The sequence below is a fragment of the Lycorma delicatula genome, chromosome 1 (genome assembly GCF_047948215.1).
Source record: "Lycorma delicatula isolate Av1 chromosome 1, ASM4794821v1, whole genome shotgun sequence".
In the NCBI taxonomy this organism is placed as follows: domain Eukaryota; kingdom Metazoa; phylum Arthropoda; class Insecta; order Hemiptera; family Fulgoridae; genus Lycorma; species Lycorma delicatula.
Window position 1 is genome coordinate 176436893 of NC_134455.1, and position 14028 is coordinate 176450920.

General features: G+C 32.5%; 1 protein-coding gene across 4 annotated transcripts in view; it reads left to right on the plus strand.

The window, feature by feature from the left end:
- LOC142325699 (SH2 domain-containing protein 4A-like) overlaps positions 1–14028 on the plus strand; it is a 176898-nt gene that overhangs the window by 130657 nt on the left and 32213 nt on the right. For 3 of the 4 annotated variants that reach the window (XM_075367738.1, XM_075367731.1, XM_075367750.1), the window contains one exon: positions 13343–13503. In XM_075367738.1, the coding sequence (XP_075223853.1) occupies positions 13344–13503 (160 nt within the window). In that variant the 5' untranslated portion in view covers position 13343. Of the gene's footprint in view, positions 1–12779; positions 12802–13342; positions 13504–14028 lie in introns of those variants that run through there. The other variant, XM_075367744.1, reaches the window with a different exon arrangement.

Consider the following 14028-nt stretch of genomic DNA (forward strand, 5'->3'; position numbering starts at 1 on the left):
ATGTTTAATATACGAATTATTGCTGAAGGATTAAAAATTGGCCGATTAAAGTGGGCAAACGCTGTTTGCCCACTCGATCACTTTCAACCCATGTAAGTTGCCTCAATTTAGCTTGGAGTGGTCTCTACAGTCTGTTTTAAAACTAAATATCCTGTTTTTATGTATAAATTGAGACCGGTTTACTTTAATCCATGAATGAATTAAATTTGTTTTTAATCTTCATTAATTTTTTCTGGAAATGTTTCTCGATTCGAGGCAGGCCATTTCTTCAATGAGAAGGTCGACCTAAATAATTTATTACATCGTTTCAACTGCAACTAATTAACCGATGCCTAGACATATAAACTATGGCAATCGTTTAAATTAAAACAATGGAATTTTAAACCGTGTATCATGGCGTCGATTTATGGCATTTGTATATTTTATTTATAAAATTTATTTTATAAGTCGATTAATAAAACAATTTAGATTACGGCATTTACGTCTTATAAATGCATCGAATTACTAATGGTGAGCAGCGGCTCCTTTTACATTATTCACTGTAGCTTATTAATATTTTTTGTAATATTTCTGCTGAGTTTTGTAAACGTGTGACCTTTTTATTTACAAAAACGTTTTTTGATAAAGATTGACATCTTAAAATACGTGGTTAGGACTAATTTATTTATTGTATGAAAAATTATAGTTAAAATAACTTATAGTTGTTTGTATAATGTATAAACTGTAATGTCACTTGCAGGCAACCTGATATAAATCATAGGTTTACTTTCAAAAGCGGCTTAGTCAGTTCAAGAAAACAAGAATCGCATGTCAGGTTTATTTAAGAAAGAGATAAGTAAAAACGTTTTTTGATAAAGATTGACATCTTAAAATACGTGGTTAGGACTAATTTATTTATTGTATGAAAAATTATAGTTAAAATAACTTATAGTTGTTTGTATAATGTATAAACTGTAATGTCACTTGCAGGCAACCTGATATAAATCATAGGTTTACTTTCAAAAGCGGCTTAGTCAGTTCAAGAAAACAAGAATCGCATGTCAGGTTTATTTAAGAAAGAGATAAGTAAGGATCTCTTACCACTGGAATTTTCCAGATTGACTTCTTGTGAGCAGAATATACTATTCAGTATACCAAGCCCTCCTAAATGAAGGAATTATGCCGCCTTACAAGCGACCCTTTTATTCTGTTTATCACATAGATGCGCTGTGTACTGAATTGAATATAGTTGATCTTAAAAAAAATTCTTACTACTGTCGCTTGTTTCTCAGGTACTTTTCACACGTCAAAGTTATAAAAAAAAAAACAAAAAAAAAAAACGGGTAGATAATGTAACAAAGCAGATTTGTCAGTTTATAAATTATTAATTTACGTAGATTACAGATCATCGTATTATTCCACTACCGCCAAGCTATTTATTGTATTATATTTATTTATTTGTTGACCGATTCACCCAATAGACAAACACCAGGTTAAATAGGTCATTAGTTTTATGTTTAAGGATGCAATGGTGAAAAAAGTATCATACACTTGATGGAAATCGAACCCAAGATCAGTTAAATGAGAAGTTAGTATGGTGACCATTGCTCCGACTGGTGGCCAGTTAATACAAAATATACTCGGATTATACTTCAGTGATGTTATAGACCTTAACTTGTAAGCGCTATTCCCTTTAATTTTTTTTCTTTAGCGAGCTTTTTTTTATTAATTCACGGTGATTTTCGAATCATATTACTGTCGACATAGTATCGCAGTCTTATCCTCATTAATTTTCTCAGATATGTAGAAATTATCATGAAAACAATATTTTTCCTTTGAAACGGCTTATCCATTTAATCGGCGTGAAAAGTGTTCTCTACCGATTTACTTGTGCTTCCAGTACAACTCGAAATTCTATATTTTGTATTATTGTGATAAAAAATATAGTGGCTAACAAACGATATGAACTTTTATTAACAGCAGAATGATATTATAGATTTTATTGAAATTAAACAGAGTTTGTATTCTCTTATACAACATCGTTTTATCCGTAGAATTTTTTTCACGCTACAGAAAAATATACCAATGTTTGGTCGGTTCACAGTTGTTATAGGCTATAATTATATCATGATACAAATGAAGAACTAAATCTGATAAAGGAAGGTCTCTTGTAGTTTTCAGTGTAACAAAATAAGGGAATTAATTACGCGTTTAGGTGCCCTGTGGCACTTAATAACGATTGTAACGATGTATTAGCATGCTTTCTCATCCTGTTTTATCGGGTATGTTAGGTCGTAATAGGTCTATGCCATACCATTCATGTAACCATGATCTTTTTAAAGAATAACCTCGGATTATCTGATTGAAAGCCGCTACATTTTTTGTTTATTTGGTTTTATGTTATAAATTTATTTTGCTAGGAGGTGTTACCCTTTTGATTTACATCATTCTGAAAACTTGAAAGTGAGAGTAATTAATAAAAAATAAATAATTAAAGTTATTAGCGATTACGTCAAAATTCTAGATTTCTTAGTTAAGTAGCAGTTACATCGGAAGTCTTCGCCTAAAGGTACGCACCGTTTATATTACTATAATTTTTTTAAATTAAAATATTACTATTAACGCCACTAATGGAAGTACATTTTGATAACACATTTAGTTGTGAAATAAAAATATTACTAGCATTTATCGATTGCAATAAAAATAACTGTCGTATATTTTGAGGTTTGATAGAATTTTAAAATACCTTTAGATTTCCCTCATTTCTGAATTCTATTTTCCTTCCTTAAATAAGTAACCGTACTACAGTACGGTTACTTATTTTAATACATAAATAAAAAAAATAAATTGTACTTCCATTTTAATATCATTATTAATTTTGCCAGTATTAGACTTGGATGTTTAGCATTGAATTTTATTCTTTTGTGATCAGAGGCCGCGATTATTTTATGAAAATAAGAAACAGTAAGAGATAAGAAACAGTATTTTGATTTATTTTTGTGGATATAGACATAAAACTGATTATATCAACTCGTAAATTATACATACGTAAAGTTCGGCTTGGCAGAAAACAAAAATGAAGAAATTCATTTTTCAGAAGGCGTAATGTTTTAAACTCGTATGGGATTTACTTAATGCAAATAAATGTAATTATTTTATTGAATCCGATGGAGCAGCATTAATAATTTTTTTTTGCATATACGTAATGTATTATTAAATTTTGATAAACACTTACTGATTTGCATTAAAAGTAAATTGCTGATATTGTCATGCGTTTTTTTTTTAATATTCAGATAAATAAAACTATTTAATGAAAACAAATAACGAATATAAATTAATGAGTAATAAATCTGTATCAACAAACCGATTCCCGAGCAATTTGCAAAGGAGTTACCCAGACAAACTGGTTCGTTTAAAAATCGTTCTTTATAATACTGTCAATGGCACATCTCAAACAGCTGTTGTTCGATGAGAAGGGTTACCGGATCAGAGCAGGAATTTATGGGAAAATGTAAGGATACGGACGATAATTCTCACGTTTCAACAGTTAAGGAATGTGGCCGGTTCTGCAGGTCAGGGATATAAAACTGCTTGAACAAGGGAAAAGTCAGAATGAATTGAGGATAGCGAGTAAGCTCGGCGAGGTGAGTTCGACGCGATTGTGAGATGGCATGATTAGCGTGTATAGTAATGTCACAAGCATTCCAGTGTGGAAAGTGGGTGAGTGCATGAAGTTGTTCGGTGAGTTATAGGTTGACAATAAGTGGAAGTGACAGATTAAATTCATTCATAGATTGCAGGGTAGTCTATTGTTAACAGCAAAGGTATTTGCACTTAATGGAATTGTATGAATCTTAGACTTGTCTAATCTTATCTTGGTATTAATATAATATTAGGTGTTAATATTAGCGGTCAGTATAATGTCTTTAGTCAATGGGACTGTATTCTTGTTTTTATAATTTGACCACCTTCAAATAAATCCTGTCATTTTTGGAAATTCTATTTTGTATGTAATTTACTGATTGTTATTATTGAATTTTATTATTTTTTTTCCTGAATTTTTATGGGCATCGACTGCTAAAGTCATTAGCCCTCGTCACATCCTTTAAAAGAAATTATTATCTCCATCAGGATCGTCATATGTAAGGGTGTAAAGGGCCCTTACATTTTATTTAAAAACACAAACTTCACAATAAACATTAAGACATAAAAGACAAGGACAATCACAAACACTTACGGGGTGTAAAGGGCCCCAATATTAAAATTTGAGATAAGGTTCTCAAAAGACCATGAAATTAAAATTTCAACTTATCAATACCATTTCTTTCTTTATATATATATAAAACTGCCGCTTAGAGATTCTTTATCACAGCTTTAAACTTTCATTTTATAGACTTTTAATAAGTCCACTGGCGTGTAAAAATGCAACTATATTTTCTTCATTTCCATTATCCAGATCAGCACTAATATTATTTCTAAGACGGAACCTCTTTCTGAGGTCCTCATATATGGTACACTCTTCTATTAGATGCTTGATTGTCAGTGTTTTATTACAAACACCGCACATTAGTCTCACTTCGCCGGTTAACATATATAAATTTGTTAATCGCGTGTGACCGATTCTGAGTCTGGTCACCGCTACTTGTTCACGGCGAGTCAATTTAAAGTCGCTTTTCCATTTATAAGGAGAAGTTTTTACTGAGTTTAATTTTGTATTTAAACTCCTCCATTCAGCATTCCACTTGTTTTTTACTATGTTTGTTAGACGGTTTTTAACATCTGCCACTCTTACAGGAAATGCATCCAAATCATCGCAGACTGTTGCCTTTCTGGCAGCTTCGTCTGCGATTTCATTACCTGTAATACCAGCATGCCCCGGAGTCCATACAAATACACATCGCTGTCCTCGTTGTTTTAGAACGTGTAAAATGGACAGGATGTTTGCAATTAGGACATCCTTAATGTTCTTGTTCCGAATTGCGACAAGTGCACTTAAAGAATCGGAACATATTAACACTCTCTCTTCGCAATAGTGTTCAGTGTAGCGAAGAGCTTGCTGAATTGCAGTGAGTTCTGCCGTGTAGACACTGACCACATCTGGCAGTTTCCAAAAGTGGGCTTCTCCAATTACATATATTGAGTATCCAACACCATGTTCGGTTTGAGAACCGTCAGTATAAATTCTAATATGTTCTTCGTAACTACTGACGGTTGCCAAAAATTCCTGTTGGATGATCACTGCTGGTTTCTTTTTTATTTCTCCTTGAGAGAGATCCAAACTTGTATTTACCGCTGGCAAGAGCCATGGCGGTATTTCTCTAGTAGAAATTGCTAGTGTCTCTGGTATAGCAATTTCGTATTTTCTTCTTAATTCGTGGTGCCTAATTCCGGCTGGTCTGGAATAGACCAGTTCATATAGTTCATAATAGACGATGTTTATATACTGCAGCCATAGGATGATTCGTAAACAATTTATTATTTATATGAGCAGGGAAAGCCCATACATTTGCTGCATATCTTAACAAAAGGATCTCTCTTCTATAATGTAGTGGCATTATTCCGGCTTCAGACATCAGACTAGCCGCCGGACTTGTGCGGAAAGCGCCTGTTGCATATCTTATTCCGCTATTATGAACTACGTCTAACATTCTTAAGTGCGACTTTCTAGCGGATGAATATACGATTCATCCGTAGTCTAGTTTAGATTGAACCAATGCTTTATACAATCTCAATAATGTCTCTTTGTCTGAGCCCCAATTTAAGTTCGATAAACATTTTATAATGTTTAGGGCTCTTTTGCATCTATCACTCAAGTCCCGTATATGTAATCCCCATGTAAGGGATCTATCCAATACTAGTCCTAAATATCTTACGCTGTCTTTATATTGTATTGGATTATCATCAATTGTCAACGCAGGACTTTGATGAGGAATTCTCTTCCTACAAAAGTGTACACAGCACGTTTTTTCTGGTGAGAATTGGAATCCGTTATTCCTTGCAACTTCATTTAGAGCATTGATCGCTCGTTGCAATTTGTACCTCACCATAGCAGTCTTGTTACTGGCATACATAATTGCCAGATCATCAACATAGACGCTTTTGCTGATTTCTACTGGAATGGCTAATATCAATTTATTAATGGCAATGGTAAACAAGGTACCGCTCAACGGCGAACCCTGTGGTATGCCATTTTCCAAGATTCTTTCACATGAATATTCATTGTTGACGCGTACTTGGAAGTTACGGTCATACATATAGTTGCTGAGCAGTATAGGCAGATTGCCACGAATGCCCCATTCATGTATCTGGAGCATTATACCATGACGCCAGGTCATATCGAAAGCCTTCTGAAGATCAAAGAAGACTCCGACACAATGTTTCCTTTTAATGAAGCTGTTATATATAACGTCCTCTAAGCTGATCATTTGATCAGTGGTAGAATGGTATTGCCGAAAACCTGCTTGATACGGTGATATCAGGTTTTCTTTTTCCAAAACCCAGACGAGTCGATTATTAATAATTTTTTCAAATATTTTTCCCATAGCACACGTTAAAGAAGTAGGACGGTAGCTATTGGGATCTGTTAAATTTTTATTTTTCTTTGGTACTGGAACAACATGAGCTTTTTTCCACTGCTGCGGATACGTTCCATCCCGCCATATTTGATTATAAAGTTCTAATAATCTGCGTTTTGCAGTGGTATTCAGCTGCCTGATCATATTATAATGGATTTCATCCGGACCAGCAGCTGTGTTACCTGTTTTTTCCAACGCTTTCACGAATTCTTCCATTTTAAATGGTACATTATATGAGTAATTATACTCAGTTCTAACATTTAATAGACCTTCGAGTTCTTCTTTTTTGGTTCGAAAACCTTCCTCATAGTTGGCCGTTTTGCTGGCCTTCTCGAAGTGATTGGACAATAGCTCTGCTATTTCGTTTGGAGTATCCTTAATTCCATCTTCATCTTGAAGGCTAGTTATGGGAGCAAAATTTTTACGCCCACAAATCGCCTTCACTTTCCTCCAAACATCTGATGCAGTGGTGGTTCTGTCGATAGATGACACGTATTGCTGCCAGGATCGTTTTTTCGAGTCAATCATAAGACGTTTATTGACGTTTATTATTGTTGTTAGGTTGTTATTCAGTATTATTATTTTTGTGTTTATTACTATTATTATTATTGTTTGTTGTCCTTTATTTTCATTTATAATCATCATTATTATTATTGATTTGCCTTATTTTCTATGTTCTTAAATTAATAAATTATTTATATAAACAATTTTTAATTGTTAGTCTCTCAGTGTCCTGGCCGAGCCGTGAACACACAACAATATATCCCATAAAAAAGGGAAAACAATAAAAATGGTTTACCTAACTCCTTAGAAAATGATAAGATTGCTTAAGTGTTTTATGAGCGCTAATCATACGAGGTAAAGCCAAAAAGTAATGCGAAAGTTTTATTTCCCTTCCATCATGTATCTTTAACACTGTCTGTTGTGTTATAAATAACCTCATACATCCTTTTTTCATTGGAGGTATTGTTTCATTAATTGTTAGGTGCTTGAAGTTGTGTTTAAATGTCAATTTAAATAAGTACTTCTTTACTCGATTGCACCAAACAAGAAATGCGAATAGTGATATTTTTTTTTTTTTTAATTTAGAAGGGTTGAAATGAAGCAGCTAGTATGGACAGATAGAATTAAGCAGCGATACCATGAGAGTTGTTTGATTGGAAGCGAGATCTACGAATGGATTGATTGCTTTAAAAAAGTAGGATTACCCTCTGCGATAAACAACGGAAGGTAGGCCTTCCAGTTCAAATTATAGTGACAATATCGAAGCGATTTAAAAATGATTCACGATAATCGACGAATTGTGAATAATTTTAATAATGTTGATGAAGCTGCAAACCGTCTAATATGTCATGTTTCGGCATTTTCAATCGTCCACGATTTTTAAAGTTTGAAAAGTTTGTGCTCGTTGATTATACGCCGACTGTGAAGATATCCGGACAGAGAATTTAGAAATTTCTCAGCTGCTTTTGAAAATTTATGTAAATGAAGACACTAATTTCTGAAGCAGCTAGTATTTGTCGGTGAGACATGGTTTCCTCATCTGAACGCGAAAATAAAGAAAGACAAAGTAGTCTGGAAATATATTTAAATCTCCTTCGATAAAAGATTGAAACTCATATGTCCGTAGGAAAGCAGATGACAAAATCTGGTACATGGAAGGGTCAGTTTTTATTTACATCACATTTAGCGGTTTAAATTACTTTGATCTACCGATCAAAAAGTGTGGTTAACTTTTAAATGGGCTTCATAGGTCAACAAAGCAATTCGTTGCCTTCAAGATCTCGGTTTTGAGCTACTGAACAACTCGCCGTAAGGTTTTGACCTGGGTCCAAGGGATTTTCATCTTTTTGGCCCTCTGGAAAAAGAGATGTAAGGGATCATTTTTTCTGATTGTCAGGGAAGATGTCCAAAATCGTTTCCACACCAGATCAAAAAGCTTTTTCTAGGAAGGAATTCAGAAGCTTATTAAAAGATGGACTTAATGAATAGAATTAGGAAGGGTTTAAGTTGTAAAAAAATGTATTTTATGTAAGTTAAAATAAAAATATTTTTTTTTCAATTCTACTTTTTGACTTCTTCGTAACTATCACAGAAATAACTGATGTTATTAAGTAAAGATTGTATTTTTCCCTCCTGCAGTAGTTGTTTTAAAAATTACTTTATCTTGATATTTCGTCATTTTCGACATTGTGATGATTTCTTTCATATTTCTTTTTAATATACATGTTTTTATTATTTAGTTTATCAAACCAGCCAAAAGGTTTTCATTAATTGTTAAAAATAATCATTTCAGACTGAAATAGTTGTTCCTTAAAAAGCAGCCCGTAACCAGAATATCGTTAGTCAAACACAAATATTATACATGTTGGGAAATTTTTGCGTGCCCTATATACATGCATGAAGTCAAGGTAGATTAAAAAGTAGTCAAAATAATATTCTTTAGTTTTTCTTTGTTTTTTTTTTTGAAGACAAATTTGAGCAATGAAATGAAATTGCTGAAGTTAATTGAAATTAGATTGGGAAATAATATAACACCACCTCTATTTTTTTAATCGTTACTGTAAATCTATAATAAGGCTTCAAACTGATCGGCAAATATATAATGCGACTAGTATAACCTTAAATAATAATATCTATTTTTTATTTATATGTGACGAACAATATTTCATCTTAATGTTTTATTAAAATTTAATTGACCGTGATTTACTGTGAAGTAATGTTTTTATTACTTCATAATATAATATTTTGTTTTTAAAGTAGTGTATTACGGAAATAGACCATGTGGAAGTTAATTCTGCCGTTAACCAGCGCTGCTGGGTCTGTGTTTCTTTGCATGACATGCTGTTGGCATTGTGTGTGACGGACTTCTTTGTTTGTATCAGATTTTAAATATAAATTTTACCAGCCAGCCGTTGACTGCCACACCCTTAGACTGTCAAGGCTGCTGTCTGTCACTAGCTTTGTTAACCGCTACCCTACAAGACTTTTTGTTCCGTGTTAGCGGGTTATTTATCACTATACCATAAATCACTGGACCAAATAAAAGTTTTATCTAACAGTTTATTACATTTTGAGAGATATTAAATATTTTTTTATTAGCGTACATATTAATGAATTTTAATTAATTTTCAAGTTAAACAAAATTTTGCGTTTCTCTAACAAACTGAATCTTCTCATTTACGCCATTTTTAAAAAGAATAAAATTGTAATTTCTTTTACAAATAAACATGTTGTATTTGCAGATTTAATGGTTGCGATAATTTCTAGAAAACGGTAGCCTAATTATAGTTAGGCTAACTCGTTTACCGACAAACGTATGATCTGGTGAAAGGAAGCTTGTTAATGAATAAAACTACGTACAACTTAGCTGGGTACGATTTTTTAAATGAAATATAGGGGTCAAAAGAAAAAGTTACTCCTAGCAACAGTTGTTACGTGCCGACCTTATTTTAGTTACGTTTAAAAGTTGTAAGAGAAAAATTTTTCCAAGAAAAAAAATTAAAAAAATCAACTACTTATCACAAAAGAAATATATAGCTACAATTTATATGAGATTTAAAATTTAGTCATAATTTGTAAATAGTTGAAAACTTTCTCAGTAATGGGCTTAAGCTATGAATGTAATAAACAAAAATCAAGCAAAATGAGATACTGTCGGAGAACAACTTGTAACATTTATTGTGTAAAATGTGGTTTCCTATAATAATAAAAAGAAAATTTCTTAGTTCAGTACTATTAATATCTGTATGTTTTAGTTAAATAATATTCACCATCCTAACATGATGTAAGGTAAATCATATTAGTAGTATTAAAATATAAAACCGTAATTTTTCTCACTTCTCTTTAGCAACCGGTTAGTTTAATAACAAACTTGATTACATGGATATTGATTATTAAATCGATTGAATGTTTATTTGTTTTTTTCACAAGAAGGGGCCCTTTTACTTTTTTGTAATCTTAGATCTGCTATGCCGCAATAAGGAAAGTATGGTAATCACTCAAAAAATGAGTGGTATTTTTTTACATTTCTCGGCGTTTCATGACTTAGAGGGCCCTAAAACAACAAGCGGGGGTAATGTTCGTGCAGCCTTTTCTTCTGCACATTTTCGCGCAAAGGCAAGTACTTTTATAGTATTTTTGGTTGACTGTCTGCCACCTAGGGGTAAATTTGTAATGCATGATACCCGTAGAATTGAAGAAAACTTCCAACATTGTCTTCACATTCGACCAACTTTTTTGCAGTTATTTTGATCATGGAGAATTTGGAATCCATCCACTGTGATGATTGTTCCTTTGTTTCTGGGTCATACCCATAAACCAAAGATTCCCGTGATTCCTCGTCTGTAATTACCCTGTTTAACATACTGGATTATTATTGGCCCAATTTATCAGTTCTTGGGACAGTTCAAGTCGTATTGTTTGTGTTGGTCAGACAACAATTTCGGGATGTATTTAGTGGACACTCGATGCATGTTCAGATTTTCAGTTAAAATTGATTGAACCGCGTAGAAACTTAAATTTAGTTTATCAGCCATTTTCCTAATTATAAGTTTTCGGTCAGAGCGCACTAAATTGCGAACTTTCACATTATTTTTTTTTTTTTAAGATGAAAGACCGGTCAGACCCATTCGCGGCCATTTTTGAATCCAGATAAAAACATTTGATCTGTTCAGACATTTATTCCCGAAAGACATAAATTCCCGAATTTAAGAATTCATGTCTTCGAAGCTGATTTCCTAGTTTTCAAACAAAATTTGACACAAACTCGTAGTTCCGTTTATTCATCTATTTTGTGAAATCAATAATTCGCCGAGAACCGAAAACATGTCTTCACTCATCAGGATGCCACTCTTTATTACCGCACAAAGATTTCGCGTTGATCTTTTCAGTACTGTTTCAAGAACAAAACATGTTTCTCCTTCCACACCGATGGGCAAACTTACCCTCTTATTGGCATCTGTCTTAAAACTTTCCAATCACATCTCGTATTTGTAATTCAGGTGAACATTATATTAAGAAAAACGCAATTTTTATTTTTTATTTTGAAAAAGAAGAAAAAGATAGGAAAAATTTCTTATTTTTTATTTGTGTGCCTTTAAGTTTTTAACTGGATAACAGATCCATCCAGTAAATTAAAATGACATTATAGCTCTGCATATTTTATGTAAACTTTCATTATGTGATATTTCAGTGAAACATAGTAAGATTGTTCCTTGAACACTGCAAGCAACAAAATTGATGGGTTAAAAAAAATCATGATCATTGCATATGATTATCATGCAGGAAAAGTGTGATTTGACACCGTTGTCTTTTCCGTTTCACACTGAAACTGCTTTATAAAAGTCCACTAGATTTTGTTTAAAATGAGTTCCAAAGGATTTTCTGATGGAATGTTTTTATAATTTAGATGAAAAGAAAATAACTTTTAACTGCATTTGAATTACCTCAACATTGTTGTACTTTGTCCAGTGGGTCTATTATTGGGACTGTTTCAAAAACAGTGGCGGCTCGCATACAGGCACTTGGAATACCCCTATTTCCACATGATATTGTCGATAACATTTAATATAATGAGGCTTTTTGTCCTTAATTCTTTCGTTATACTTGTACAATATATAATTCTTAAACTTAATGTCAGTAGCCATCCCCCATTCATGAAAAATATGCAGAAATTATTGTATGGAACTGTACACTTCACAGTTTCAGAGGCATGGTGTTTGGCTGTTGTGTGCATGTGCACGTAGGAAGCTGCATGCAAGGGAGAGAGAACACTATCACTCCCGCAGTGCTAACTGCAGAAATTTAAATAGGCACCATTGGACTGTAGTGTTTTTAAGCAGATATTCTATTAATTTATTATCTAATAATACTAATAAATATTATCTGTATTGACATTTTATTATTTATTTAGTTAAAATGAATACGGTTTTTAAGTACAATGTGCTTAAAAACCGTGTACCATATTCTTGAATGTGATAAAGTGTAGAATTAGATCCTCCTTTCAGCTATTCTACCTGATTCATTTTTTTTGGTTCTTTTATTTTGCAGAAAACTTTAACCATGGCCTTGAAACGGCCCAGAAAAAAATTCTCTGGAGCTGCACCCCCACTAATTTTAGGTATGAGCTGCCACTGTTCAAAACCAGGTGAAACTAACTAAGAAAGTGTAATAGGAATACAAGAAATATACCTCAGTAATATGAATTTTCTGTGTTTTATTTCTTACTTAACACTCACACTTGTAGGTAAGTGTAATTCTCTCTTTCTTTCTTTCTTTTTCTGCTTAGCCTTTGGAACCATCATAAGAACATTAGTATCCATGATCTTTAGTATTCAAATCCATATAAAAGTGATTGCCTTTACTCGGATTTGAATCTTAGAATTCTCAACTTTGAAATTAGCTGATTTGCGATGACGAGACTAATCTAAGGTTTAGGTTTAGACCAACCTGGTGGGTTATTTGTATCCTCTTAATAACCGCTTACTTTATATAAAGTATGTGATACCTACATCCATACAACCATTAGTACATAAGAAAGACTGTAAGTGTACAAAAAAAACTACAACCCCAGTATAATGTTTGTAATTAGTCTAAAGATTCTGCAGAAATACTGAAAATTTATCTTTAAATTAACTGTTTTTTAATTGGGTAAAATATTTTGTCTTACAAAAATTCAGGCTGTATCATGCAAATGCGTGGATGAAATATATTTTTTCTTTTTTAAAAAGTAGGATTTTAAAATTGTTTTGATAGCATTATTAATGTACAATGAATGTTTTTTTCAGAATGTTGCAACAGATCTTGCAAGATATGTGGGTGGATCCTGAGATTCTTGCAGAATTAGATGAATCTCAAAAACAGACATTATTTTGCCGTATGAGAGAAGAGCAAGTACGTCGTTGGAAGATATGGGATCAACAGCAACCAGACCGACCCAGACCTGAAGGTAAAGTCTTCTTGCGCAGAACTGCACAAAATTTTATTTTAGTTTTTTTATATATTTTTAGCCATATGAATTCATGTCAGCCATAATCCATTGTTTATTGCTTAAGAGAATAAAATAAAATTTAAAAAAGTGTGAGAAAATTTCTTATCAAAAAGTTATTGTATATTATTTGCTTTTGGTCAATTAATACAAGTTGGCCATTTTTAGTTTGGAAAGTGCTAGAAAAAGTTGAATTCAATATAATATAAAATATACTCTAACTTTTGTTATAATTTCTAGTGTGAACTGTGACCCAAATATTAGTACTCAGCTTATCACTGAAGTTGATTTGTGTAAAAAGAATTCTTGAACCGTAATGCTATTAGTAAATAAGTCTTATACAAGTTAACGTAAAACAGAACAACATTTAAGTATTTTCTATATTCCTTTAATTAAATCCATGGGTTGTGAAATGAATCTGTGTTTATTCATTTTCTTGTTCTTCCACCATTGTTCGTCAAATACACTATTAGTTAATTTAAATTT